The following is a 25215-nucleotide window of genomic DNA, read 5'->3' on the forward strand; positions in this document are numbered from 1 at the left end:
GCGCCACGAAAGAAACGCTACTACTACGATATTCAAGACACCATGTAAGAGTTTAAAAAAAAAAAAAAGCAAGGAAGACAGGAAGGAGGGAAAGAGGAAAAAGAGGGAAGGGAAGAAGCCACATGGTGGTAAGAGTACAGATCTTTTTAAACTCTTCTACATCTGTCTCCCCAGTGGAAATGCTACCTGCCTACATTTGTGCTCTGTTAAAAAACACAATAAAATTATACCACAAAGTTAGACATGCTAATTCACCCACAGAAAGTCATATAACTCTACTTCTCATGAACAATGTTGTTCAGAAAAAAAGTATCTATCCCAAGAGGAAAGAATCTTGAGTTCTACATCGGGTTGTTCTGGATGATTATAAGCTACAAAAGAGAGTTAACTCCAAAAATCTATAAAAAGAGATCTGGATGAAAATCCAGAGAGGAGTTTTCCACAGCCCTGCTGCTGGATAAGAACTTATTAGTTAAGCAGACTCTACAAGGAAGCAGAAGAGCACAGAAAGAGGGAAAATATAGCAAAAATAAAAAAGAATCCGGACAGTTGACGAGTAACAGGCAATGCAAAGTTGGCCAGAAAAATTAGCACTGTTGTTTCAGTCTCCCCTATGAGGCGCCTTGGACTAAATTAAACAAATAAGCATCATCATACATCCTTCAACATCAAACTTAATGCAAATTTTATTTAATATTAAAACAGTCTAGTCAGCTGGAAATCACATTTTTCTACAATTAAAGAACTTCTTGACAGGACAGCCATATTCTAAACTAAGGCATCAGTGAAACTCAAAAATGTCTGGAAAAAAAAAAAGTCTTGAGTTTTTAAAGGCTAGTCTCATTAAACCTCCACAACTAGATTTCTCATCTCATCTCTCCAATGCACTGGGCAAGGGGAAACATTTCAGTAGGTCAAACAGTAGTGGAGGTAATAGGAGGCCTGTAAAGGCAAGAAAACGCCTAAAGATTCCTCAAATCACACCATATCGGAATACACTTAACTCTGCTTATTTCACCCCCACCTATTAATTCAGCACATATCTCTCTATTAGAGAAATCAGAGTTGCTACAAAGGGAGAATGGTGGGGCAAACACCTGGCGAGAAAGCAAAGAGGAAAGAACAACTATTAACTTAATATGTAGCAGAGACCTTAAATACATGATTTTAAACTTCACAGCAGCCCTTTAGGGTAACGTAGTTATCATAACTTCTTCAGTTTGGAACCTGAGGGTCTACATGGCTAACTGAGATGATGAAAGTCTCAGCTAAAAGTTAAACAGACGATTCAAACTCCATAGTTTACATGCTCTATGCTGTGTCACAGTATACCCAAGTCAGAGGCAGTCAGAACCGCAGAGACATTTCTCTGGCATCTTACTATAGTTCAGAACTGCAGAGACATTTCCCTGGCATCTTACTATAGCCGGGGACCAGTCATTCATATACTTCTTTAAGACTTAATTTCTTCATCTGAGAAATGCAGTTATTCACAACACTGCATACTTTATATAGTGTAACAATGAGATTATTTATTGTGATTGCTATTTAGATTCCACAGGCATCTGTTTTCCCTAATACTGCTTTCCCCTGAACGGAAAGAAAAAATATTACAGGACACCAGGAGCATTTATAAGAAGCCAACTTCATTACTCTGTGATTTTTAAAATAGAAGCTTTCCTGTCTATAAAACATAATCACTTCTTTCAGCTTCCAGACTCATCTCCAAGGAAGTCTTGACTATAGAGAAGCAACACATCCTGCAGTAAGAAAGAGCTCCTGTGTTGACAACAGAAGGATGAAAAGGAATCCCTCTTTCTTACTTACAATTCTGATCATCACATAATCATGGTTTGTTTCTTAAAGAAAGAGCTAAATACACTCACACCAGGTGTCTCACACTCGCCTGGCATTGAACAAGGAGTTCCAGAGGAACAGAGTGGCTCAGCAGGAGAAAGAGAAGATGCAGGCTGGTTCACTGATAACCCTGAAATATCTGTTTAATAGGGTGATTGTATGTGCCAGTGTGCCCAGGAGAGTACACAAAATTTCTCAGTACACAAAATATCATATGGTCATTCTAATATTAAAAATGATAATCATTTTTTTCTTTATTATAAGACAAGGGCCAAGAATAGGAGAATAGGTATTAAAAAACCAGACACAGAGTCAACACAATGAAAAAGGAATTGTTTGTAAGAAATGCTGAAAACGTAACACAAAAGCAATGATCAGTAAGTACAAATTCAAGCCTTTTCACAAACCATATACTACTGCTAATTTTAGTCATTTTCAGCTTAAAAAACAATACAATTTAAAATATATATACAGAATTAAATGGATCACTGTTTTGAGGCAGGGTATGATAGGAAAGTGAACCCACTAACAAAAGAGAGGGAGAGCAAAGACCAGTCCAGGACTCCTCTTCAGGCCACATTCAAGGTTTGCTCTCCCTAAAGTTGTGGGAATAACCCATAGACAGATATCTTGTATGGAGCTGAATTACCTCTTAAAAATTCATTTATATCAAGAACTTCAAAACATGACCTTATTTAAAAATAGGGTCTTTCAGATAGAATTATTTAAGAGAAGATCATCCTCTATTAGGGTGGGCCCTCAATCCAATGACTGGTGTCCTTACAAGAAGATGCAAGGACAAAAAGATACAGGGAAGAAAGCCATGTGACAACAAAGGTAAAGACTGCTATGATGCAACCACAAGGCAAGGAATGCAGACTGCCAAGAGCCACCAGAAGCTACGAGGAGGCAAAGAAGGGATCTCTGCTAGTAGGTAGCATTGCCCTGCCAACACCTTAATTTCAGTGTGCAACCTTCGGAACTGTGAGAGAATCAAGTTTTATTGTTTTACGCCACCATGTTTGCAGTGATTTGTTAAGGCAGCCCTGCAGAAGTGAATCCACACTTTTTGTCAAAGTAACCATTATCATCTTTTAAGATTTTACCACTTAAACAATGACCAAAGGACAATAAACGGTGGTCCATGGACAGGGCAACACTTAGACTATGCACCCCCAAAAAGGGAAAGCTCTCCTGCCCACCCAGCAACCCTACACTAAGCCTGTGAATACAGAGAGTCAGAGCTGAGCAGCCCTCCTCCACGGGGTGGAGGGGCATTAAACAAGTTGTACCTCATCCTTCTTCTCCTGAATGCGTCGTCTCTCTGCCTCAATAGCCAGCTTCTCCTGAATCTCCTGAGCAATTTCACAGTCTTGCTGTTCACTAAGAAACAAAGGAAAAAACAACATGAATGGAAAACACAAGGAATGATTTTTCAAACCACAACACAATTTACTGAATACTCACTATGAGCCAGGGCATATTTTTATCTCACTTAATTCTTACAATAATGATGCAAAGAGGTCAATACCGTCACATCCTATAGCTAGAAAAACTTGAGGCCCAGAGTAGTAAAATCACTTCCCTAAGGTCACAGAGAAAATAAGTGGTAGGATCAGAATGTGGTCCCTGGATACTATAATGGAAAGCTCCAGGCCTTTTCTGTATGATCATATCCCAGGTTTAATTCCTGGGTCAGGAAGATCCCCTAGAGAAAGAAATGGCAACCCATTTCAGCATTCCTGCCTGGAGAACTCTATGGACAAAGGAGCCTAGAAGACTACAGTCTGTGGGCTTGCCAAGAGTCAGACATGACTTAGCGACTAAACCACCACCACAGTCCCTCAAGATTCTGCAAAGGAGATGTACACTATGAGAATAAGATCCACAAATATCCAAGTATGCACAAAGTACACATAAACAAAGAGTGAATTCACTAAAATGTCAGTAATACTGTGGTCACTTAGAGGTGGTGGTATGACTTCAAAACAATTTTTATAAATTTTTAATTAAGTACGTTTTTTCCAGTTTCAATAAAACTTTAAAAATGGGGAGGTGGATGTATATTCCACAGCTTCAGGTGCCAGGAGAAACCTCTGTGGCTGATGTCAGTTTTCTTAACACTCAGGCCACTAAGGCAACCAAAGGCTGTAATACTGCTGCTACCATAGTTTTGTTTTGTATTGGCATTCGTGCATTCAAAAAAGACTCACACAACATGTGCTGTCATCCAAGCACCATGCTCAACACTGAGGACACAAAACTAAATAAATCTCCGTCCTGTGCTCAGAACCCCACAATATACTTTGGTGGGAGAAACCAGACACATCATTTTGTGGGGAGAAACACGTCCTTTCAAACAGCACAAATGAATAGCAGTTTCATCAAGAAATGGGGTTTGGATATCACGAAGATGGTCTTTTGGTTTCAGGAACAGTCAAACTAGACTAAGTTGCATTAGTTGTGTCCAACTCTTTGCAACCCTATGAAATGTAGCCCACCAGGCTCCTCTGTCCATGGGATTCTACAGGCAAGAATACTGGACTGGGTAGCCATGACCTCCTCCAGGGGATCTTCCTGAACCCAGGAAAAGTTAACAGGCAGCTTTTAACTCTATTATAGAAGTGTGATACTGCTGGGGAGCCACTGTTTACATGGCCCTTACAACCTTTAGTTGTTATCTAAAGAGATATACATATGCTTAGAGCTTATTATGTAAAAGATGCTGGAACAAAACTACAGTTGTGGCTTATACAAGCAGTTCACTTGCTAAACCGGTATTCCCTTTGATTCTTGCCCTGCCAGGTGAACTTAAGAGTATCAACGAATCTAGTCTTGGTTGTATACTCCCTGTTTGAAAGCAGCCTTTTGTACCTGAAAAGTATTGGGGGTGGGGTGGCGGTAATATCCTAACTTCTCTGGAGGAACAGAAATTCCCACATTCTATTCTAACAAAAGTGAGGGGATGAACACTATACTTGTTTGTATAAGGAAATGGTCCTTTTCAACATGTTTGGAAATAGACAGTTGGAGATGAAAGTAGACGGGTGCACATACATGGATGTGTACGTACACGCAGAACATGCACATCGGACAGGAAAGGGGGAAGGGAACACGTGAGAGAGAGCGCAGGCCGGAAGTGGAAACGGCAAGCTTTTTTAGTCACTAGCAGGAAAATTACTGGACAAGATACCTGGAGACCTGACTTCCGGTCCTGCCACTATTAACCAGCGAATCATGCCCTTTCATGTCGTCTCATTAGCTACAAAAGTTTTGGGATTTAATGACTTCATGTTACAGATATAATATTATAGGATTCTGAACCATTCAAACCACAGAACTGAAAATAAAAATCTACTCATTTATTATTTCTATACCCTCTTTTCATTCACTCACTTTTTTGACCTTACCAAAAAGTATTTATTAATCTAGTTTTAAAAATACAGAATTCTTCATGAATTTGCATGTCACCTTGGCAAGTGCTCAGAGTTTTTTCCCTGAGTCCCTTAAAAACAATGGCTATGTTTTATTCATATGTCTGTTCTCTGGTGCCTTTCATGGTTGAAAGGGTTATTTAGCAAGAGCCAATAAGAATGTTTATGAACAAAATAAGAAAACTGAATAAAACAATGAATAAAGTCCTCTCTGCACATAACAGAAGAGAAAAAACCCTTCCTCAAAGATGGCAAAAGTAATAGGCTCTCTCATTTATTTAAATAAGACAAACGAAGTAAATAGAAGGGTCCCTTCACGTCTTCCTTTACTCCTTCCTCCTCAAAACGATTCTGGAGTTAAGTCTACCACTACAGATTGGAGTACAGGAACCTCTCTCTAAGAAGAGATGTATTCTGTGAGCTTTCAAAACATTAAAAAAGAAGTTTAAAAAGTCTTTATGATGGAAGAGACCTTAGACACGATCTCTCTATTTAGGAGGAGATGGAGAAATAATTTTGGTCAGACACTGAAGTTAGGAAGAGAATGGAGGGTACAATTCAGAACTTTCCAGAAGATTCTGCCTCTATATAAAGAGCAAGGGGTTCTCGATTTCCCTGGCAGTCTAGTGGTCAGAACTTGGCACTTTTACTGCTATAGCATGGGTTTGATCCCTCAAGGAACTAAGATCCCACAAGTCAAGTGGCATGCCCCTCCCCCCAAAAGGTAAGGGGTTCAAGGAAAATAAGAGCAACAAACATTACTAGGAAATAGTAAAGGAACCCAGCAGACTTCAGAAAGTTCTGTGACATCCAGTATTTTGCTAGATTCCCCCCAAAACCACAGGAGGCAGAGGAGACAGAGATCATTTCCCCAGTGTACAATTAAGGAAAAGTGAGACACAGAGCTGGACCAACTGGCTCAAAGCCATCAGTGAAAAGTGTTAAGTCCTACCAGAAACTGCATGCCCCAAAACCTAGAAAGGAATCCCAACAACAAAGACAATTTTTTAAAATCAAAAAAAGCTATGGGATCATCACTGTAGGATTTCTAATCTAATAGTGAAAGGAATCAAAGGGACAGACAGAAAGTCCTCTTCCCTGAAAACCAGTCCTGGCACAATGCTCTCCCACTCCCCAAGTCCTCACAGGTCTTTATAGCGCTTCTGCAGCTGAGCCTGGGCTTTCAGATCTTCCTCTTGAAGCTGCTTAGCCACCTGCAGATCATGCTGGACCAAACGGTTCCGTTGAACATTCGATGCCAAATGATGCTCAACTGGACAGAAAGATTGGAGAGAGGAATTACAATGCTTTGGCTTATCCGTAACAAACTTTTAAGAATAAACTTAAGAAGAGTCTTTCAATTAAAAAGAACTTCACAGCCATCATTGCCACGTATACTCTCAGTAACGCTGCATAATATGCAGCATAGGAGTTGGCATTCTCATCTTTTCATTAAAGAAAAAGAGAATCAGAAAGGTTAAGCCATGTGTATTTGGTCAGCAGTGGCAATGCCTAAACTTCTACTCAAACCATCTAAAGCCAGGGCCGGTGCTCCTCCTGCTCCACAAGTTGCCACTTCATTAGAAAACTACATTTTTCAACACTTGATTTTTATACTGACACACAAATTAAAAGTTCACATATATATACTTTTGTATAACACATATAACTTAGATTTACTTTTCATAATTATATACATAAATATTCAGAAAACCCTACAATCTAGATACCAATAGGTATTTTTACCAATTGGTATCTTTACCAATCTAGGTAAAGGTATTTGGACCCCTACTCTTATGCCAGCCTTCTACCTACTCCTGATCCCCATATAACCACTGTATCCCTCCTATAGCATTAAAGCAAAGGAAATGGCTTAAGTCCCTCTCTTCCTCCAATACACCCAACGGTCTTCTCATCCCCAGCAGCTGTCTCTCTTCAAAACACCGAGAAGTGCATTCTTCACCGAGGTGTCACCTGCCTAGACAGATCCCTTGGGATGATGGGTGGTGTACTCTGATGACTCTCTCTTCTCCCCGCCTCACCCTAAGAAATCTGCCTCAAGGCTACCACTAAAAAAGAAAACTGGAGGAGCTTGCAGGGGGCTATTACTCACTCTCTTGTTCCTGCAGGCTGTGGGCCAAGGAGTGGTCCTCCAGGACAGCAAAATCTCGGCACACTGCAGAGCACGAGGGAGAAGGGCAGACAGGAAAGCTCATTAGTAGCACTTCAACATAAAAAGAAAGAGGCTTTGTTCAGGGCTTCAAAGAATCCATTCTAATACTCCAGGATGATCAACTTCGTAACTGGCAATGTACAGAGGAATAATTAGTTGGTAAAAAGTCTTCATTCACACAAATCCAGACGGTATCTGCTCAATGCCAAGTACAGGTGTACAACAAAGTAACAAAATAACAGTGAGACCCTGGCCTAAGGATGAGGTCCAGAAATTCTAATCCATGTCTATACAGGAGGGCAAGTGCTGCTGTGACAGTGAAAGAGTTAAGAATGTTTTACATATTGCAGCTGAGGAAAATCCGGTTTTTCCATGGTCAGAAGGATTAAAGGAAATCTGGCCTATGCCTCAGTGATCCCAGGTGACACAGTGATAAAGAACCTGTCTGCCAATGCAGGAAATGCAAGAGAGGAGGGTTTGATCCCTGGATCAGGAAGATCCCTTGGAGCAGGAAATGGCAACCGACTCCAGTACTCTTGCCTGGGAAATCCCCTGGACAGAGAAGCCTGGCGGGCTACATACAACCCATGGGATCACAAACAGTCAGACATGACAGAACAACTGAAGGTGAGTGCACACACACACACACACACACACACACACACACACACACACACACACAGCTTATGCCTCAGCCATCTGCGGTTCAGCAGATCCTCTCCCAGAGACTTGAGCGCGCGCGCACACACACACACAGCTTATGCCGCAGATCCTCTCCCAGAGACTGATCCTGATCCTCTCAGGGAAAAACACACCTTTATTAGCCCCTCAGGCAAGAGCATATCTCAACTTAAAATGCAGTCACATTCAGTGGTCTACACTCTCACCCATGAGTTAGAACTGGTTCTCTAGGTTTCTCTAAATGTAGAGCTGCCTAAAAAGAATCCGCAAACCAAAAGACAGTAGGAACCTTGGAACTAAGCATCTGCCACTATCTGCCTCCACCTGGACAGCCACGCAGAGTATTTCCTGGACTATTTTTTTAGACACCAATAGGAAGAGATGGTCTTAAAGGTTCATTCCACCCAAACTGTAATTTAAACTGTTTCTTAAAGCAAACATACACATGAAGGACTCTTGTTATGAAAAATGCTGTTCTGTTTAAGGACGTGTGGCTTAGGTGATATATCCTTATTCTGTTCCAAACATGTACCTCACATTAAAGAGCAAAGTTCCCAAAGCCTTAGATGCCTGCCATGTGTAGAACTCAGGAACCTGTCCTCCAGGGCTTCTACCAGAGTTTACAGACTTTTTCCTGCAGCTCTGGTTTTGTCTGTGAGGACATTTAATTAAAACAGAATGCAGAAATATTCCTTTGCCATTCTTAGCACTTATGAACATTTACATTCACATTCACACAGCCCTGTCTCTCATTGAGAGATAATGAAACAAAAAAGTAGGCAGAGCTTGGAGACATCAGATTACTCTGAAAAGGCTTTATGATGGAAGTCATTTCTGACTCAACATATTAAACCAAATATCACCTGCTGACCCCTGGCTCAAACACAACCTCAAAACCAGCAATTTCAATAGAAAGTCCTATTCTTTCACACCAGATATATTCTCATAAAATTTTAATAACTGAAGGCCAGGTCAAAGTTCTCCCATATTTCACAGAATGAATCTACTTTTAAGAAGAGCTAGTTAAACCTTCTGTTTAATAGGTGAGGAAATGAGGCCCACAAGGAAGAAAGGACTTATTAAGGGTTTATACACAGACTGTTGGTGGCAGGGCTGGGAGTCAGTATTTGGGCAAGCAAGAATTCCTTCTGTTCTTGACACCATGACAGCCCTCCTGGACTCATGGCAGACCACAGTCAGGACAGACTGAAAGGAGATACAAGGACTAACATGCTTTCTCTAAAACACTTAGCTATTAATAATTAACATCAATTAATTAAATGGCTAGACATGCATGGATTTAGTTCATAGAAAACAAATATTCAGAATGAGTTAGCCAAAATGAATGCAATCAAACCTCTTGGCAGAAGAATGCTATTTTAATATGAGTGTTCAGTTGTTCAGTTGTGTCCGACTCTTTGTGACCCCATGGACTGTAGCCCGCTAGGCTCCTCTGTCCGTGGGATTTTCCAGGTAAGAATACTGCAGTAGACTGCCATTTCCTCCTCCAGGGGATCTTCCTGACCCAGGGATTGAACCCATATCTGTGTCTACTGCACTGCAGGTGGTTTCTTTACCGCTGAGTCACACTACCTTACTATCTGAAGTACATTTATTAAACTACAAAAGCTTTTATTACTTGCAAACTAAAGGCAGTATTAATTTTAGATTAAGACTAATTTTTTAGATTAATCTTAAACTAATGTTTTTCAAACCATGGATGGCAACCTATTATTAGATTATAAAAGCAATTTACTGAGCCTGGGACAAGCATTTCAGAATAAACAACCTGGAAAATAGAGTATATCACACACAGTAGAGGAAACTATGGTTTGGAGAAATTTTTTTCAGCTTTACATACACATACATGCATATGCGACATGCATTAGGCCACAATGTAAAAAATGATCATTCTGCAATTACATTCAAAAAAGTTTAAAAGCCACTTCAATTTATGTTATTAGGGTAAAAAGTTATGTCAAAAATATATATTTTCTATGCTTTTAATATTATGCTGAATAAAAAAAATTTATAAAATTAGTGCAGTTTTCATGTGGATAACCATGTGAAGAAGTCAGCATGACATTAAAAATATGTTTATGGATACATATACCTGTAGCAAAGGTAGTGGCAGCCCATTCCAGTGCTCTTGCCTGGAGGATCCCATGGACGGAGGAGCCTGGTGGGCTACAGTCCATGGGGTCACGAAGAATCGGACACAACTGAGCGACTTCACTTTCACTTTTCACTTTCATGCACTGGAGAAGGAAATGGCAACCCACTCCCAGTGTTCTTGCCTGGAGAATCCCAGGGATGGTGGAGCCTGGTGGGCTGCCATCTATGGGATCGCACAGAGTCAGACATGACTGACGTGACTTAGCAGCAGCAGTGATGTAACTGAATCGACAAAAGCAGTGACCCCTAGAGACACAAGTACATGAGCAAGTGTGCCTTTAACACATACCCTGTTCCACTGCTTTACAAACAGAGAAGACTGAAGCAAATAAGGCGAAATATTAACATCTATTAAATTCAGGTGGTAGGTTCCTGGGTTTTTTATGGTCTATTTTATACATATTTATTTTCTATGTTTTCTGTACTTTTTGTGATGTTTTATATATATTACACTTAAATTCTACAACTAAAACTGTTAATATAAAAACAATATAAAGCCTTATAAAATTCACATCTTTTATTTTAGTAGCAGCACACATTGCTAAACCATAAACATGATGACATCACTGACATATCATAATAAGCCAAGGAATTTATGAACTTATGATTAACTTAATGACTCTTCTCAATCATTTCTTAATGTTTAAAAAGTAAGGCTGAAATATATTCAATTATTGTTATTTGACCTTCAGTCTCATTACAGCAGAGGCTGAACTGGTACCCACAAAATATGGGTGCAGCCTGAGCTAGAAAAGAACCTAGAAGATCTTCCATGACTCCAAAATGTACGCACACACACACATCCCTAACTGCATGAGGCTATGCTGCAATACACAGAGCGTTAGCCTTTAAGGCTTACTAAAAACTTCCAAATCATCATCTCATTTATACTGAAATATTACTTGCTTAATCCATAATTTCTTAAACATCCTCCCTAGTCCCTTTCAAAATCAGCCTCTGTATTCTTTGCATTGCTACTCTAATGCAAGATGGGAAAGTCACACAACCAGCCACTTTTGTGAATCAGTAACCAGGTTGGGAATTACAGAAAACACTTCTCAGTCAGGACAAGTTCAGACATGATCTTTGCTCCTCCTCTAACCTACTTTGAAGCAAACAGCTAGAAACTGTACTGAGAATAAAGAGCATCAACTTATCTGTTTCCCTGCAGGCACATTTAAGAGGAACCACTGGACCATGGGCTTTTACCCTCCCTATTCTCAAACTTTTCCCTACCATGTTCATTCTCATTCACCCTAATCTCAGGCTATCTTTTTTGCCATGAATAGCCAATCGCATCATTCTCCATTCTCATCCAACCCTGCAGTCTCTACATATTCCACCCGATTAGTGCTGGATGTAGCATAAAGTAAAACTTCAGGAGATGGAGATGCTCATTAATAGGGAACAAAGGAAGAAAAACTGGTCAAAAAAAGTCAGAGTTCCATAGACAAAGGATGAAGACAATATGTTATGAATAGAAAGAATTAAGCTCTGTTTTTGATGACAGCATCATAGAGGCTTGTAAAATTATCCAGACATTCAAATAAAAACTAGAAACCTCTTCCTTTCCCACGAAAAGAACAGAATTTTAGTGATTTTTAAAATTCAGATATGTACATATATACAGTGAAACAGTTTACATAAAAGCAAGCAAGTCCCATAAATGGGAAATAAGATTTCTAGATCTCCCACCTATTTTCCTCGAAAAGAAAGATGATTCTCACTCATCTGTGGATCCCCTTAAATAAATAAATGGCACAGTATTCACCTAGTTAACACAGTTATTGAACAAACATTTGCTGAATTCTATTATTAGAAGGGTTAAGTCATTTACAAGTCATCAAGGAGGTAGAAGTAACAGGTTAACAGACAAAAAAATAAATTTGATAAAGGTTATAAAGACCTATTGGAGAAAGGGATGACAACCCACTCCAGTATTCTTGCCTGGAAAATCCCATGGACAGAGGAGCTTGGTGGGCTGCAGTCCATGGGGTCACAAAGAGTCAAACATGACTAAGTGACGCAAACATATATGAAAACCTATAGAAAATTCTTTGGAGGCAGAAAAATGGAGCAGTTATGCTTGTTATGAAGGGGAGTGAGGGGGAGGGACAGGTGCAAGGAGTGGGGGTGACCTGCAGAGCTGTAAGAGGAAACTTTAAAGTAGCTAATATTCAAAGCCAATGTCAAAGAAAGGTTTAAGCAGTAAGCATTCTTAGCAGAGGGACCATTTAACTATACAAACTAAAACAGGAGTAAAGAAATCATTCCTCTTTGTCATTTTTTTACCCACATTGCAAACATTCTGAAAATGCAATTGCTATGACTCAGTCTTAACAAGCTTCCTCCCACATAAAAATGCCTAGATTAGTAATACATTCACTAGAAACTGTATCTTTCAACTGTCTGCATTACCTTTTCTGGTATAATTTTGTGAATTATTCTGTTTTAGTGTAAATGCTATTAGTAGCAGATGGAATATATACTCAATACTGAGAGCTGGGTTTAGGCTTGCTCTCCTTTTTTCTGTACACATGGATACACATTCTATGCATGGGGAAGATGTTTTGTCTTGAAAAGTTTGGTAATAACAGTCAACTACAATTGACATTGATAGAGTACTTTGGGGATTACAATGCACTTTCACATCTACTTCTCCTAACCTTCTGAAGATAGAGGTTTTGTCAGTATCCTCACTTTATTTATGAGGAAACTAGGGTTAAGAGAAATAAACTGCCTTGACCAAAACAACACAACAAATGAGCAAATGAATTGGAAGCCAAACTGAACTATTCTCGCCTCAAATACTTCTGTTCAAAGAACTCGTAGAAGAAATGGGTTTGTATTTAAGTATGTCAGAAAAGAGTGGTATTATTAAATACTAATTAAGATAAAACAAATATGAGTTAGGTTCTTTGAAATTGAGGACGAAATAAAATTCAGGTCAGAAGGTGGATTCCAAGTCTTAAAACAGAGCAATAAAAATGGGACATGGTTTACTTTATCTCACTAACAATCACAGTTGGCCTATGTTCACTTTTGAAAAGCAAGGACAAAAAAAAAAAAATTCCTGTCATTTGTACAGTGCTTCACAGATGACCTATAAGAAAAACCCTAGGTAGTAACTGCAGTGGGAAATTCCAAGGAAAATCTCCCTTTGGGATCTAACAACTTTCCCCCATCTCCATCCAAAAATCAATGGCTTTCCTTTCCTTTGGTAAGACAGTATTAATGAATTCAAACTAATGTGTCTAATAGTTGCTAAAGACAATTTTAAGAAATGATAGCATATGTAAATCGCTAAGTTCTTGTTCACTGCCCTAGTTCACTGCCTTACAAGAGAAATGTCTCTAAACCATTAAAGAAGAGTCTCTACCCTGTATTTAAAGCTTTAATAAAACTGCCTCAGTAGAAGAGAAATGGGATGCAGGTAAACTGTGAACAGACCTCATCCTAATGCCAAATCTTCCATATTCTCGATCCCAGCAAAGTTTATGTATAGGTAGTAAGGTGACAGCGACATCACCACCACTGAAATCAACTCCAAAACCAACCCCCATCCATCACCACCGCCATCAGCTTCTTAGAGATGCTCAGCTTTGTCTCTTAATGGAAACACTCTCCTAACCACTCACCCCAATTATGAGCCCCCAAATAACCCCAAAATTAGGAGCTTCAAAATAATGTTGAGTCCCTGGGTCACTGTGAAAAGAGAAATTTCCCACTTTCAGGTAGAAAGCTGAAAACGAATAGTATCTAAATAATGCTTGAGCAATTGATTTTTTAGGGATAAATGGTAACTGAAACCTTTGATCCTTCTCTGACTTTTAGTGATTCTAATTTCCATCTTGTGGTAATGAACAAAATTGAAGTACAGTATGACAGAGAGAACACAGTGGCACCTAACTTTGGCTGATGTTAACAGCACAGCTGCTCCATTTTCATTTACTTTGTTCCTGGTCAAAAGTAGCCAATGGTAGGAAGTGTTACTCTTCTGATCTCAAGTCTCCAAATCCCCTGTTCTTTCCAATTTATTTTGATTACTCCAGCTGTCTGGGAGACAGAGGGTCCTTCTCAGCAGAAATCTATAAAATATGGTAATTAAATCAGACCCACCTTCCTGTACTTACTATCCTTGGTATAATTACCCCTACTTACTAAACTACCCACAAAGTACATAGAGATTTTTGCAATTACTTTGTGAAAGGCAAAGATTTTCATTCCACATATTGTACAACTGATCAAGGCATCAAGTAACACTATCCAATGTTTCAATTGTTTGGGGATTTTTAAGGTTATTGGTTTTGGTTTGAGTTTTTCTTGGTTGGTCAGTGTGGGAGTGAAACAGACAGAACCGGAGAGCCATACAAGTCCGAGGGGAATTCAATGACCACTATATACATGGTGAGGGTGGGGACCCTTTCCCTTCTGCCTGCGGCACCTTTCCACTCTCTAAAAAATTCATAATCAACCTTCAGAAAAACTTCACTCAAATGTCACCTCTTTATGCACCCAATCCTACAGGACATACAACCAAAACCATCACAACTGACACTTTACAAAACCGAGCAGATTTACTTATGCTCTTTTCCCCAGTGATTTCATAACATGTAATAAACATAACACTAGAGGACTAATCATATTATAAATACATGTATTCCTTTGTTTCCCCAGCAAACATTCAAGACCCTGAAAGGCAGAAAAAAATCTTATGATCTTCTTGCTAACCTGACAGGGTACACAGGCTGTACATGGTGTTTTGAAGCATACCACTCTGTGCACTAAAGAGCTGGCATGAATTTTCAGAATCTGGAGCTAATCCCCTGAGTTATTCATTTGAAAAAAACTGTCTCGTGTCCTCAGAAGTCCTCTACAATTGTGCTCACTCGCTCAGCCGTGTCCAACTCTTTGTGACCCCAAGGACCGCAACCCGCCAGGCTCCTCTGTCCATGGAATTTTCCAGGCAAGAATACTGGAGCCGCAGGCTGCTAAATAGTCCTGAAGATTCGAAAATGTTAATAATTAAGTATAAGGTGAATGGAAAACAAGTCAAAATTGACAGAGACAAAAAAAAAAAAGAGGGGGAGTCATAAGAAGTCTAGTAACAGAAAGATGTTTTCAAAATTAATTATCCTTCCATAAACATTACAGAAAGACAGAAAGCTACCCTGTTTTATAAAAAAAAAAAAAACAAAAAAAAAAAAAAAAAACAAAAAAAAACTCAAAGACCAGAACAGTGTAACTCAAGATTTTCTGCAAAGCTCCACCAAGTATCTGATCTACAAAGTCACTACCTTGGTCAGAAATCCAAAATGTCTTAGAATATCAAGAGGCTTTAATCCCCTCAAAATATCACTGAAAACAATAAAGTTTCTGGATGATGGGTTGAGGTTCCCAAGTTTCCTCAAATATTTCTAAACGTCAGTCACTGTTCATAAAAAGGTGCTGACTGATTCATCACTTTCTTAAAATTATAAAAACCGATTATCAGAAAGAGTGTGAGTAGCTGCCATGTCCAACTTTATCCTGTCCAAATAATCATTTGGACTCCTCCTAAATATTTAACCACAGGAAGCCCACTTCCTTTCCATATAGCTTTCAAACAACTACAAAGTTGTCTGTGGAAGGACTTTCCTGCTAATCTATAGATATCATTCCCTGGTCCTAGTTTCAGCCTCAGAGCACTCACCTTTTCCTAGAATGTATGTCGATGTTTATAAAAACCGCTGGCACTCAGAAGTCTATTATTTTGCATACATGATAGATGACTATTCACGTGGCATATTACATGAGCTATGCCCAGGTGAAGGAAGTCCTGAAGGCACTAGACACAATAAGAGCAGAGCCCAAGGCTGATCTCTGAGCCTCTGTCTAGTATATGCCCATACTACAGAGCAGGGGGCTTCCCAGATGGCTCAGCGGTAAAGAATGTGCCTGCCAATGGAGAAGACACGGGTTTGATCACTGGGTTGGGAAGAACCCCTGGAGTAGGAAATGGCAACTACTCTAGTATCCTTGCCTGGGAAATTCTATGTACAGAGGAGCCTGGCAGGTTACAGTTCACAGCGTCGCAAAAAGTCACACATGACTGAGCAGGACTACAGTTGAAATACCTGGTTTTTCAAGTTAAATTCCATTTAGAAAATACTAGAAAGAATAAACATCAAAGTCCTAACACTCATTATGTACTGTAGGACTATAATGTAGCTTATTTTTCTTCTAAAACGTATTTATATTTTATTTTCTAGTTTATCTATCATGAAATGGAATCTTATTATTCATAATCCCTTTCATAGTATTTTATAAAATTTTATAATAAAAAGATAGTTATATGTTTTTAATCCTATTTAAGCATCTAAACGGTAAAGCAGCAAACATTTACTAGAGGAAAAAATGAGTTGCAGTAGCAATGTTTATTTACTCAATTTAATTATTTAATACTGTTTCCTTAAGATTAGAGAATAAGCTTCTTTTTTTTTTTAAGGAAAAAAGTATGCTAACAAAAACAAAGTCTACGTGAGGCTCCAAATTTGTAACTGATTCTCCTGAGAACCAAAGCAATCAGGAAAATATGAAAAGATGCTCAGTTCTCATTATCAAAAAGGAGAAAAAACACCAGTTTTCCTGACTGAAGAGAAATGCTTTTCTAGCACCAAAAATGAAAGCAAGGTCAGTTAACCCACTGGAACTTTAGTAGCAAACATTAAGTTATATAATAGACTCATATACAGTTTGAGTTTTAAACTTGTGTTTACATATATACAGACATACACACACAGCTTCAATAAAAAGCACAAACTTGAGCTCAGTAAAGAGATGTTAAAAAAGCAGAATAAGTGATCTAATCCAAACATTTAACTGATGCAATTTATCAAAATAGGTTCCTGAGTTTCTCTCTGCCCCCCTCAACCTCCCCCAATTCAAAGTTAAATGAAAACCTCAGTAACCCAAACCACTTGTTTGGCAAGGAGATATATTATAGCTAACCACAGACACACTAGATTGCAGGCAAGTGGGTTTGAAAATGCTGATATAATGTGTCCTCAAATCAGAAGCAGTACTTTAATATCACAAACCATCTACATCATTATCAGAGACCACAGAGTAACTGGGTAGCTTATTGGAAAAGTGAAAATGGCTGAGTCAGAAATTTCCATATGACAGGGAGAAAGACTGGCAATGAGAAAAAGACTGGCGATGAGAAAAATACTGAAAAAAAGGACAATGAAAACAGGGAAGGAGGTAGCAGTGTGAAAACACAGCAAATTTTACTCATCCTGGTAGAACTGTTGGACAGAGGGAAGACTTTCCATTAGGAAATATCTGACTCAAGTTACCATAAATGATTACAAAAAAAAAAAATACTGACAAAGTACCTCACAAGCTTCCTGGGCTACAGGCATAAACTTTATGGAATGGTGCTCTGAAGCCAAACCTTTCTGTACTGGCAGTAACAACATAAAAAAGTTACCCAAAAAGAGTTACAACTCTCCAAAACCCAAGTGAGGAGGCGTTCAGACGGCCCAGCATCAGATGGAACAGGTATCAGAAAAGACTTCCTTAAACTGAACCAATTCTGTGTGTTCTATCCATCCATTATTCTATCCACTAGGGTCAGGAAAAAAATTGTTTTCACATTGTTTATGGCAGCTACTAGCACATATAGCTATCTATTTAAATTGACTAAAATTAAATTATAAAAATCCAATTCCTCAGTCTCACTAGCCACACTTCCAGTGCTAAATACATATAGGATTGGTGCTTACCATTTTGGACAGTGAGAAATACAGAGCACGTCCATCACCATGGAAGATTTGTTGGACAACACTGCTCTGAACAATAATCACAGCATAATAGAAAGGACAGTATCCGTTTAGACAACCAGACCATTCAGCAGCATTTAAAACCATTTTAATCGTGTGCGTGAGAGTGTGTGTATGTGTGTGCGTGAGTGTGTGTGTGTGTACACGAGAGCAAGAGAGAGAGAACGCATGCTTACGTTTTAACCAACAGATATAATTCACTTTGCCAGTATGGGCAATCAACGATCCTAAATGTATTTCTAGTCTTGTAGTAGCTACTGATTTAATTTTAAAGTGTTTTATGCTTCTTTTCCTCAGCCTTAACGTGATGGTAGTTTTGCTAACCTCAGCCGCATGAAAAAAAAAAAGAGATTTTCTACATTTATCAAGTAATCACTACACAGATATAGTCACAGAAACAAAGTGAACAAATATCCTCCTGGAAAGGAAAGTGAGCTGTTAATTCAATACAGTTACAGTAATCTGATTCTGTGAAATACAACCGCTACTGAATAAACCTATCAGATCTCTAATACCTTACTGATTATTCATCGAAGAATGATGGATTCTCATTAGCAAAAAAACACATTTGTGAATTTCAACTGTCTTATAAAATTAAATTAATCATAACCAAAGAAGACTTCTAAATTTACTATCTTTGGTGGCCTTTTTAAAGAACAATTACACTTTACAAGGGTGCTTCACTTCAGAACCATTCAGGAAAATACGAATTTACACAGCAGCTAATCACTGTGTACACTACATAAAAACAATTTAAAAAGAAGCACTCCTGCTTTAAAATGATTCAGCTGATTTCCAAACAGATTTATAAAATTTCATATTTAAACATAAAAAAGATGACTATCAAATTACACTTAGGAAAATATGAATCTCTTAAACAGTGTTTTCTGTAGTGCGCTGCACAGAGTCCTGGTAAGGAGATATTCAGTGAATACCTACTGCATACACTTGCACTTTAACTAAGACTATGCTCACTTAGATTCTAATCCTAGCTCTAACACTCACTAGATGAATAATCTCAAATAAATTAATATCACTTACATTTGCTCACCTGTAACATGAGTAATAATAACCATTATGGTACTTAAGCATCAGAGGAAATTTGTATTTTTTTACATTTTTTTTAATTGGTGGAAAATTGCCTTACAATGTTGTGTCAGTTTCTTAAAAAAAAAAAAAAGTACTCACAAACTATTCCAACAGAGATAAACCTTTTATGTAGAAAACAGCAGACCCCTGATAACTACAGGGGTCTTCAAAAGGGTAAAATATCCCTAGATAAGCAGTGGCAGACAGTTTTTTCAAAGCAATTTTCCACTATGAATATCCTCATAGAAAAAAAAAAAACTATTTAATTTTCACTCCTGCTGCTTAGTTGCTTCAGTCGTGTCCGACTCTGGGCGACCCCACAGATGGCAGCCCACCAGGCGTACCCCTAAAGAAACTACAACGTTCTGTTCCTCTATTTGAGGCACTTTTCCTGGCACTGAAGCCCTCAAATGGTTTGGCAGGCCTCAAATGGTTTGGTTTCTCTGTTTGCCTTAGCCTAGAAAGAAAAGCCACCCATCTCCTTAAACCTCTGTAGGATAAACCCAGTCATGCCCATTAAAACCCAAAAGATCACACTAACCCAACTTAAGTACAAGTTTACACCAAGGGAAGAAAAACCATTTTGCCTATATTGGCTTCATATGACAAGTTTTCTTAAGTACTAGCTACTGCAAGCTTTATTTATCCTTGAGTCAGACATTTCCACTTTCAACTTTTCTGCAAGCAGATACATAAGCTAGCACTTTCATGTTAGGATTAGTAAATTCATTTCAGCTTCAAAAATTTGAGAGAACAGTAATACTCAAAGTTAAAAAAAAAAAAAAAAACGCTCATGGGGTAAGTAGGTATGGGGAAAATATTCTTACAACCTGTTCCCATAAAGCAAACTGCAACACTCACAGTTCCACTGTGATAACCATTTGTCAGAATTCTACACACATTTCCAGTAATCTTGCACTAAATCTCAAAGTATGCTACTAAGTCACTTCAGTCGTGTCTAACTCTGTGTGACCCCATACACGGCAGCCCAACAGGCTCCCCCATCCCTGGGATTCTCCAGGCAAGAACACTGGAGTGGGTTGCCATTTCCTTCTCCAATGCAGGAAAGTGAAAAGTGAAAGTGAAGTCACTCAGTCGTGTCCGACTCTTCGAGACCCCATGGACTACAGCCTACCAGGCTCCTCTTGTCCATGGGATTTTCCAGGCAAGAGTAATGGAGTGGGTTGCCACAAATGGGTGATCTTGAGATTTCTGGAATCTTATTCTGATATGCTGCCATATGTTCAATAATTGGTCATGTTTACTGACTAAAAATGTGTTTTTTGGTAAAGTATCTTAAGATCATGGGTACATTCCTAGAATCAACTGTTTTTATACTTACTAGGGGATGGCCTCCTTGGAATACCAGGAAATTTCTCTTATAAGCAGGATTACACTAAAATCAGAGTTCTTCTCCTAGAAATGCTCTATACAGAAGAAGGTTAAGGACCCAACAGCAAATTGGAAGACGTGAGCCTGAGTTCCAAAGTACAGCCAGAAACTTCCTAAGCAGGTAATAGGGAGTTGTGTGCAGATTTTAAGAAAGGATTCTATCAATCACTTTGGGTTTCCGTGTATTGATAGCTCATCAGAGGAGATATTTAACTTTATTTTTTTTTCTTTTTGAGGAAGAAATCTGTATTCGCCTTAGTGGTATTTAAATTAGATGTGAACTTTTGATTGTCCTCTATTCCCAAAGAAAACTGGAAACTCTGTGAATGGAAGAGAGAAGCAAAAATTGAAGTTCAGTAATAAATTCCAATAAGGAGTACGCTGAGGTTTCTTCAACCACACAAAAGTAAACAGAATACATAAAATGGCATCATGGTTCTGATTTGGATTTTTAATGTTTAAAAAGTGTTTCAGAAAAGAAAAAGACACCTTTAGAGCTATACAGATCAGGATTCAAATACTGCATTCTTACTGGCTAAAAGATTTCAGACAAGTTATTTGATCTCTTTGAGCTTCAGGTTTCTCATCTGCAAAATGAGGATAAATGTTGTGAGGACTAAATTAGGTAATGAAGGGCCAAAGAATATATCTGTCACTCGGTAAGAGGAAGTTCAACAAATGGGACTTCCAATTATTATTGGTATCATCAGAATTGGGGGCTTCCCTGGTGGCTCATATGGTTAAGAATCTGCCTACAATTCAGGAGACACAGGTTCGATCCCTGGGTTGGGAAGATCCCCTGGAGAAGGGAATGGCTACCCATTCCAGTATTCCTGCTTGGAAAATTCCATGGACAGATGAGCCTGGTGGGCTACAATCAATGAGGCTGCAGAGAGTCGGTCATGACTGAGCAACTAACATTTTTTTATCAGAATTAATGAATTTTTATAATTAGTTATTTTTTATTAAGTATTTCTTTTGGACAGGTCCCACTAAGTCACTGATTAACACAGATCTATCACTTCCCTAATACAGAATCTATAATGGAATAAGCAATCACTACTTTCTCTTATGAAAGCATGGAAATATTTCCTGGCAAGGAATTACAGTATAATCAACAGCTGACCACATTTCAATAGCTCTTTCCTACATTATAGGTTTTCTCATGAGGGAGAATACATTTTCCACACATATACATTGCGGGCCCGAGTTAAAAGAAAATCAGAATGCCTAGAATGTTTAATAAGCTCCACCACACCAAACCTTTTTCAGTTGAATATTAAGGATTAGAAAGCAAAGAAGAATTCTATGTGAAAGTCATATAGTTACAGTTTATCAAAATATAAGAATCATCAAAGTATCACCATCAGGTATGGTGGGAGAACAGACTACTGAGTAGAAGTAGAGCCAGTCAAAATCTAAACAACATATTAACACGCAGATTTAAAATACTGCATGCCTAAAACTAGATAAATTTTCCCAATTTCTGTTCCTTGAATTATAAAAGCTTTCTGCCAAATCCATATGGCATTTTGGTATCTTACTATACAAAAATTTAGTAAGATACCAAAACGCTACATGCATTTAGATATCTCTTTCCAGGGCTGAAGTACAAAAAGCCCAGTTCTTTATTCCAGATACCAGTCAGAACTTTCCAAATCAGAACCTCAATGTCCTGACCTATTAAGGAAACAGTTCAAATTATTTTTAATAATTCCTCCAACTTAGACAGAGAGTAGTATAAAGTGTAGTTGATTCAGTGTAAGTGATATACATTTGTCTCTAGTATATAAGCACATCATCTAAAAACGTGGTAAGTACAGCCCATATAGACTATCCATACAGGAAGACTGTTACACTTTCTTCTATACCAGATATTGTTTTCTTAACTGTTGCTGATGGTTTTCTTATTTCTGCCATTCAAAAGGGCAAACATCTGCTTTTACATATTTATACAGTGGGCTTCCCTGGTGGCTCAGTTGGTTAATCTGTCTGCAATGCAGGAGACCCAGGTTCGACCCCTGGGTTGGGAAGATCCCCTACAAAAGGAAATGGCAACCCACTCCAGTATTCTTGCCTGGGAAATTTCATGAACAGAGGAGCCTGGTTGGCTACAATAAACAGGATCACAAGAGTCGGATACGAACGACTGACTAAACCACCACCACCCACAAGAGTTTTGAAAGTCAAAGTGTTAGTCACTCAGTCATGTCCAGCTCTTTGCAACCCCATGGACTGTAGCCCACCAGGTTCCTCTGTCCATGAAATTCTCCAGGCAAGAATACTCAAGTGGGCTGCCATTCTGTTCTCTGGGGATCTTTCCCACCCAGGGATCAAACCCACGTCTCGCACACTGCAGGTAGATTCTTTATTGTCTGAGCCACCAGTAACCAATAAATCTTAAAATAATCTTTTGTTCACTCTGAAAAGTGAAAGTAAAGTCGCTCAGTCATGTCCGACTCTTTGTGACTCCATGGACTGGAGCCCACCAGGGTCCTCAGTCCATGGAATTTTCCAGACAAGAGTACTGGAGTGGGTTTGCCATTTCCTTCTCCAGGGGATCTTCCCAACTCAGGGATCGAACCCGGGTCTCCTGCAGGCAGACGCTTTACCATCTGAGCCACCAGGGAATGTCACATAAAAAGGCAGACTCATCCTGTCTAAACTAGTGGTTCTCACAGAACCTTCAATTTCATGATAAAATGAGACCATGTTAAGATTCATTTACTGTCCAATGAACTCAACTGTGGACTGTGCGATTTACTAAAAGGTTAACCTGGGGCCAGGTGATCAGAGCACAGCCTGGGAAAACGAATACCTTCCATACTCAGAAATCTTGAAGATCACTAAATTTAAATTCAACTAGAATGGATTCGAGATGCCTTGGATTTATTTCTCTATGTGTTGTTACTGAAGTTGGCTTCAATACAGTATATTTGGTTATCATGTAATTCCCCTGCAGAGGAAGTGAAAGAAAATCAGAGGCAGCCTGCATCGGCGAACAGGAAGACAAGCTGTCCAAATACCTTTTCTGCTCTATAGCATTCACTTGTTTCATTTGTTTTTTAAGGATTCAAAGTCATTTTGATGATTTTAAAATACCATTTTAATATCTACTTACCAATATAAATTGGTTTCTGTAGCATAGCATGTTTTTAAAAGGGTTAACTTCTAATACATCAGAATGAAGTTAAAGCAGACTAAACTGTATGTCCTAATTGACAAAACCATCCTCAAATAAGTATGAATTAAACATACCACCCCCAAAGCAAGAAACTCTTGAGCTCTTTTGCTCGTGCCTTCCTACTCTCTCCTGATCTCATAAACCATAGCAAGTTTACAATCTGTACATTCATCTTCTTAGTTTCTAACTCATACACTCTTCACAATCACCTCCATAATCAAGAACTTAAAAATACATGTTACATGTGACCTGTTTTGTTAAAACTCTGACCCCTCTTCCTAAGCATAAATCTAAAGAAGACAATAGCAAACATAAAAATTCTGAATAGAATCCAATGCCGTCTAAGAAACTAACTGGATCCTTTAGTAACAGCAACGAAATGATACCATATCACAATCCTGGGAAGTTTACACACAGTAATATGGTCATACATAACTAAAATCAAGCCATAAACAGGTAAGATCATTGTTTCCAAAGGAACCTACTATGTGTTTAGGCCTTGAGTTAACCTTAACACCAATCAGCCTCCTACAGAAACCTGAGAGATGGGGAAAATTCATGCAACTGAAAGTGAAAGTGACTGCTTCTAATCCTCAATTCCAGTCCCACTGTATTCAGGCAAATGCTCACAGCCTATTCCAGGGTCATTAGTGTAGTTAGCTCAGGTCCACGGCTTGTCAGATAGTCTGACAAGTTTTCTGGAGTATCTCCTATGAATAAGGATCCCCAAGAAGTACTGAGATCAGTATGCTGCCAGGCTTGTCTTGACAGAGAGCTAGCAGACCAATACAGTGGGTGAGACAAGGTTAAGGAGACACACAGCAAAGAAGCAGGGTAGATGTAACAGAGAATCAGCATTTGAACTGGGCCTGAGGAGGTGATGAGACGATGAGCGGAGAGAAACAGGCTATATTTGGATAGTACAGAAGGAAATATCATGTCAAGGATTAGGGCTCAAAGAACAATGGTCTGGAAAAAAAGAGAAGTGGGAGTATTACAGGGTAACTTGAACAGTAATATCATTGAGACTGAATATACAAGACTGCATTTTGCAAAAATTTTCATATCCATTTCTTCAATTAACTCTCATGGAAAATCCATGTATCAGAAATAGTAAATGTTATCGCCAATAAACAGATAAGGAAACTGAAGAAAGACATGGAGCATTTTCTCTGAGTTCTCACATCAAATGAGTAGTAATGAGGAGATGTGAAACCAAGTCTTACAAGCCTAGGTTCAAAATACTTCTCTTTCCAAAGAAGTTAGTCTGCTTAAACTAAATTTTATACAAGCTTGACTTCAACCTGGACAAATTATTTAATGTATCGGTAAACTAGAGCAAATACTGCAAAATAATTCTAGGAGGAGCTCAATTATTGAAAAGATACATAAGCAGAAACATAC

At 38.7% G+C, this 25215-nt stretch overlaps 1 protein-coding gene across 2 annotated transcripts in view; it reads right to left on the reverse strand.

Annotated features, from left to right (window-relative positions):
- Positions 1 to 25215, reverse strand: part of CCDC50 (coiled-coil domain containing 50) — a 76139-nt gene that overhangs the window by 35583 nt on the left and 15341 nt on the right. For both annotated transcript variants that reach the window (XM_018046608.1, XM_018046607.1), the window contains exons 2-4: positions 7405 to 7467; positions 6438 to 6564; positions 3150 to 3240 (exon numbers count right to left, since the gene is read on the reverse strand). In XM_018046608.1, the coding sequence (XP_017902097.1) occupies positions 3150 to 3240; positions 6438 to 6564; positions 7405 to 7467 (281 nt within the window). The remainder of the gene's footprint in view (positions 1 to 3149; positions 3241 to 6437; positions 6565 to 7404; positions 7468 to 25215) is intronic.

Source organism: Capra hircus, chromosome 1, assembly GCF_001704415.2.
Source record: "Capra hircus breed San Clemente chromosome 1, ASM170441v1, whole genome shotgun sequence".
NCBI lineage: Eukaryota > Metazoa > Chordata > Mammalia > Artiodactyla > Bovidae > Capra > Capra hircus.